The 6,000-nt window shown below is 40.3% G+C and overlaps 1 protein-coding gene across 1 annotated transcript in view; it reads right to left on the bottom strand.

Moving 5' to 3' along the window:
- Positions 1 to 250: 250 nt before the first annotated feature.
- The window catches only part of NYAP2 (neuronal tyrosine-phosphorylated phosphoinositide-3-kinase adaptor 2), a 175,115-nt gene continuing 169,365 nt past the window's right edge, over positions 251 to 6,000 (bottom strand). The window contains exon 7 of the mRNA XM_050902730.1: positions 251 to 478. Within this exon, the coding sequence (XP_050758687.1) occupies positions 251 to 478 (228 nt within the window). The remainder of the gene's footprint in view (positions 479 to 6,000) is intronic.

Below are 6,000 nucleotides of genomic sequence, written 5' to 3'. Positions count from 1 at the left end.
ATTGGCGAAATATTTACATTTTGATATCTTCTGGATCCAAAAAAATCCTGGATAAATATGTATGCCTTAATCCAGTCGGAAACTTAACTCTCTCTCTTGATTGACAGGTGAGCACTGTATCGGTGTGGTTTTTTTCCTAGGAAGTTCACCACCTGCAGGTAAGTCTTAGGTTAGAGCCTTTGCCTTATTAAGAAAGCAGGCTACCTGTGCACGGTGCAACACAGTGGAGAGGGCATCCTCCACACGCCTGTCAAATTGCAGTGTCCCAGAAAACAGTTTGTTGTTTGGAATAAGGAGGAGGGCTGTATTTCTTGGTCCCAGTATTCTTTTTCCAACTCGGCAAAATAGGCATGCTGTCCTGTTTGCAGAGTCCTTTTTCTGATTTCTGTCGAGCTTTTATTTCTTTGCAGAGGCAACGTTTTTTCTCAATCATATCCAGCATTGTATGGTCCCCTTGCAACCACTGCATACACGTCACCTATTGGGGGCAGGGGAAGAAAGACAAGAAGGAAAAAGAAAAGAAGAAAAAAAGCACACAAATAACTATTTGGTCACAGACTATGTTGTTTCTTTGCAAGGTTAACATTACTCTTATTTGAAACACTAATTTGTTTGATGAACAAAAAATCTCTATCCCAACAACAGAAACAAAGTCAGTCTTTACTTCTAACTACTACTTTAAGAAAAAAAAAAGGGTAATAAAAGGTCCCCTTTTTAACTTCTCCAGAGCACTGAAAACTAATAAAGATAAATGTTTTCGGCAAACTAGCACTGGTTGGATTTTAAATGATGGAATAGATCTTAAAAAGGCACATGGATCTTAACAATGTCCTTAAGTTGTAGAAATAAAAAATTCTATACACTGAAACCCATGTTTTATATTGCTTTCCAAATCCAATCTGTCACATTAAAAGCATGGTGTTAACATTTCTGAGTATCAAGCTAAATATAACCCTGTGTTTAATTTTTTTTTAAATGATTTAATGAACTCCATGCGAATTATATGGATTAACCCATCCTAGTCTGTGATGATACTTTATTAACTGGAAGGCACCAAGGGTTTAGAAACTTCATGTTTTCATGCACGTAGAAGATTTGAAAACATGATCCTGATCCAAAAAAGGAGGTTAGCACATGTTTAGTTCTACGTACATGTCACAGCCCCTCTGAAGCCTGAGAATGCGGCTTCATTTGAGTTCAGTGGGGTGCTCACATGATTGAAAATGTGTGTGTCTTCAAAGGATTTTGATTGGAACCAAAATTGCTAATACTAAACTATCCTGAAAGGGCTCGTTGTATTTGGAGGACACACTGTATACCTGCAAATCAGAAAACTTCCTCTCAACACTTACTTTGCAAATTCCAAGTGATGTCTTGAGTCTCCCAACATTTATTTTCCACATTAGTTGTAAATTAAGGATTTGTGTGTAAGTGAACGCACGCCATATATTCACAGGGGCTGTCCAAGTACGTCTCTGATCTTGTCATGAAAATGCACATGTACAGTACTACTTTGGCAGTGTTTTATGATTCATGAAGGAAATGTATGTTTATTATTAAGAGTATTTGAGTACATTTAATAATGCATATGCCTTTCATTCACAAATCTTAGAATACCAAGCGTGGGCATACACCAGGTTCCTAGAACCGGGGACTGGTCTTCTTAGAAGCCAGTACAGAAACTTCCATTGATCTCGGTAGGTTTTGTGGTCAGCTTGAAGCATATTTCGCATTTATTGATAAATAGATAGAGAAAATGTTCAGATTCATAGCAGGAAACAAAGCAAAAGGAATAAACGTGAGCAAGCCTACCAGAAACAGCAATAAAAAATGATGTACTCAAACAGAAAAATAAACAGAATACAGAAATGTGTGTATTTTTTCAAATATCTTTGTAAAAAAAAAAAGTTTTTAAGGGGTGACACAGGATAAAAGAATTTCAGATAGAATTACCTTTCTTTGTACAGAAACAAAACCATGCTTACCTTATACATTAGATAGTACTTCAAGTAGAACAAGTTTAAACCACAATATGAATTTTGTTCTTGAATATTCTTATGAATTTAGAATTACACAGGTAACGTATCTGCAGTGTGTCCTCCTGAATGGCTGAGCTAAAAGTCTTCTGGAAGCCTGCTGTGCCTGCTCTTCCTAATCAAATTCTTATTTTTCATTTCAGGAGTGATCTAACGTTTACTGCGGTGCAGGCAGGTACGAGGCATGTCATCCTCCATGGCTGTGAGACCTTCTCTCTTTGAGTGCCCAGGCCTGGTCCAAAACTCACCGACTGAACCGGAGATGCTCCTCCCCGCCCCCTGGCTTGACTTCACAGCTCTTTGGATGAAGTCCTGCCCGAGGCAGATTTCCTGCCACTCTACTCATCAGTGACGGGTTAGTACTTACGCAGCAGTATCTTCATTTTGGCTGGGTCCTCCTACGTGGGGGAGGACAGGGACACAGTCTGCACACAATTCATTACACAAAATATTCACAACACACAGCTGCACACCAGCTCCTGGGCTGGATTTGATGACAACGGCGCTTGAGCGCAGGTTTCCTCTTCCAGGCATTGGGAAATACCTTCTCTTTTATAACCCATCACGTAAGTAAACAGATCACGTGCCAATACCAAATCCTTACGGTACGCTGTGTGCTCCAGTCACCATGCATCACAAGCACCATACGCAGCACGTATGACAGTCACCGTGAGGGTGTTACATCCACGTCACCCCAACTCTCGCCACTGTACTACGCACTGTGCTGTTGCCAACACAGTGTCTTCTGGTAGCTAGTCTCCTTCACAGGATTCAAGGGGACTGAAGCAGGATTTTGACATGCTAAGCTCTAAAATACCAGTTGCAACTTCCCAAAGATAGAAATGGTGTTGCAAAATATATCAGTTACACAGACACTCTGCTACCCCCTGCAAAACAGCCCCTAAAATAAACCCGAGTGTAGGCAGTTCCAAAATCCTTTTTTATATTGGCCACCATATTGTGTTGCAGTTAGTGATCATTTATTATGAAGAATTTGAGTTTTTCCACTTTCCCAGACGCAGATTTTCAGGACTACTTGTGATTTTTGTAATGATATTTTTCTTTGATGGCTAAGTCATTCACACCAGCATCTTCTTAGATGTACCGTCCACATGGTACATTCCTCTCCTGTAACTGCATTCAGGTAATGGTATGTGCAGCATGAACATGCAGAATTGGTATGTGCAAAGTCATTTGCTAAAATAGACTAAGTGAACACATATGATGTTGAAAGGCTTGGGGAAAAAAGCTTAAAAGTGAGAACTAATGTTAAACAGTTTTATTTGATAGTTTTGCCCAGTTCTAGTGTTAATGTGCAACAAAATAAAAGTGTACTGAACAAGGGTGCATGCCTCTTGAAGTTGCAAGACAGACCTAAGAGGAAATCACCAGTTTGTAGATCAATGAACTACAGATATGACAATACCCATGTTGCTAATACAAAATCCCAAAGAGTATTAACTAAATTTTCAGTGTGTCCTAGACAAATTACAGGTGCTAAGGCTCACAAGCCAGCACTCAACCCAGCTGTTTAATCACAGCAGTAAGCCTCGATGACTTCAGCAGGGCTACTGAGGTGTTTAAAGCTAATGTGTTTAACACTGCGGACTTAGGCCTAATCCTTCCTGTGATTGAACTGATGGTGCTCACGCTTAGTTCCACTACTAATTTTTTTCATATCCTCCCTCCTTTCTGGCTTCAGCCTGTTCCTCTGGTCATGCACCAGGTTGTTAATATCCCTGCTATATCATAACAAGGGATTTGTTCAGTGAGAGGCACAAAAAATAATGCTGCTACAACTTAATTTATGGAAAAAAGTAGAGCATTCATAACATTATACAGCTATACAGCTCTCCCGTTCCTGAAAGATCCCATAGCGCGTGAGGAATGGTACACATACTGCAGCATGTCAGAGCTTGGCTGCAGATGTGGATGTAGGCAGACAGGCACAAAATGCATCAGCACTGGAGGTAACAGCCAACGAGACACAGCACAAGAGAAGCAAAGTTGGTTTTGACCAAAGAGTCTTGGCCCAAAGCCTGTTCTTACTGAAAAGTGAAGAAAGAGCCAGCAGCTAACGTGAGGATTGTAAGGAGGGATCTCCTGGAGACTCCAGGATGTGTATCAGGTACTATGTCACACAATCTCCTTTGAATTATGAAATTTGCTGATTGTACATCAATTTTTGTTTTGATAGAATTTTCACTCATTAAATTATCTGGGGTCTAAGACACAAGTTTTTTTTCAAAATCAGACAGAGCAACAGAGCGAAGGAAAACACCAGCCAAAGGCCCAGAAGTTTGGACATTCACCTAGGTGGTGTTGGAGGTAGGCTCAAATCCTTGCTCCGAAGCAGGCAGTAAAAGCTGCGTGATAACCCAGTGTGCAGGAACCATACGGGAATGTAGAGTGGCTGGATAAATTCTCTCACCTGAACGTGACTGAGTGCAAGTGTAAATGAGGATGTCTCATGAGTTCCTGGTAAACACACTAACCCTTTGATTAGTCATTATTCTCTAGTTTTTTCAAAAATCTTCTTCAAAGCAAATGCTTGTTCCAAACTTGAACATCAACAACAAAAAGAAACTTCTTCCACTACACAAAACTGAATTCTTCTATACAGTTTTAATCACTAGCTTTCTTATGAGAAACCAGTCTATGTTGTCACCTTACTTTTACTGTCTGTCCTTATTTTTCTGATATTTTTCTTCCCAAAACATTGGAAGTAAATTTTGTTAAGATCTGTTACATACTGTCAGGTTCTATGTTGGCAGTGCCATGGAACAAGAATATTACAAAACCATCTTTCAAGTAAGAAAAAACAACAACAAATTCACATATCCTCAAAACAATGCAAAATGTTTTGTCTAAGAAAACCTTTCTAAGTAAAAAAAGATCACTTCTGGTGAGTGTTTTAATGCTTTATGAAGATCTGAGAAACAAACTAGATAAACTAGTTCCCTTCTCTGCAAAGTGTAACGGTATATATTTGTGTGTAGGTGCCTCCATAAGCAGTGGGCCTGTCTTCATTTCTTCTTACCTCACAGGACTGAAATTTTGCATTATTCCAGAAAAATAAGTAGCAGTCCCAATGGTTTACAAATATATGTCTTGCTTAAATTAGATTGCCCTGAGCTAGATCACAGAACTGTCTTGGAGCAGAGGTTTGACGGGCAGAGCATCTACAGTTCAATCGCTCTTAGAGGACAGGACCTGGAGCCAGAGGTCAGTACACACTGTAGCTCTCTGCCACATCAGAATTTACTGAGAAAAGCTTGTAATCCCAGGGAAAACTCAAAACAGGCTTTGGGGAACAGACAATGACTCACACTGCCAGGAACTCCCTGGTGTCGCAGCAGACTATTTCTATTTTCTATTGCCCTGGCATCGGCTCTGCCCTGGCCCCGGGCACCCCCACTGCTGCCCACAGAATGATGCCAGCGCAGCTCCAGCCCGTGCTGTGCCGTGGCAGCCTGTACCAGCAGATGCACAGAAGTGCTCAAAATATGGGTGTTTAAAGTGAGAAAAAGAAATGTAAATGAACATAGTTCTTTCCCCGTTTTTAACTAAGCAGGATAGTTTGGTTTGGCAAAAAGAGTAATAGATAGAGATGGAAAAAGAGAAAAGAAAATATTCTCCAATAATACAATTAAGCAGCTACTGACAGATACAACTTTGCACACCTGCTAGCTGTGGTCACCAGGTGTAGCAAACATCTTCTATCTTTTTGTTGGTGACTATTCACAATATGAGATAAGACTTTCTGGCCCTTCAGGAACTGAACTTTCACCATAAGGAGCACCAGGTGAAGTGCATGAGTACAGTGCACAAGCAGGCCTGCGTAAGTTACTGGACACATGTATGCTACTGAAAAAAATATGGCAATACCTGTAAGTTATATACAAACCAAACAATCCCATGTAGCATAGCCTTTCCAAATGAAAAACATGCGGGGTGTGAAAAG

Source organism: Gymnogyps californianus, chromosome 10, assembly GCF_018139145.2.
Source record: "Gymnogyps californianus isolate 813 chromosome 10, ASM1813914v2, whole genome shotgun sequence".
Classification (NCBI taxonomy): domain Eukaryota; kingdom Metazoa; phylum Chordata; class Aves; order Accipitriformes; family Cathartidae; genus Gymnogyps; species Gymnogyps californianus.
The sequence above is the reverse complement of the archived record's forward strand: the minus strand, read 5'-3'. Positions and strand labels throughout refer to the sequence as shown.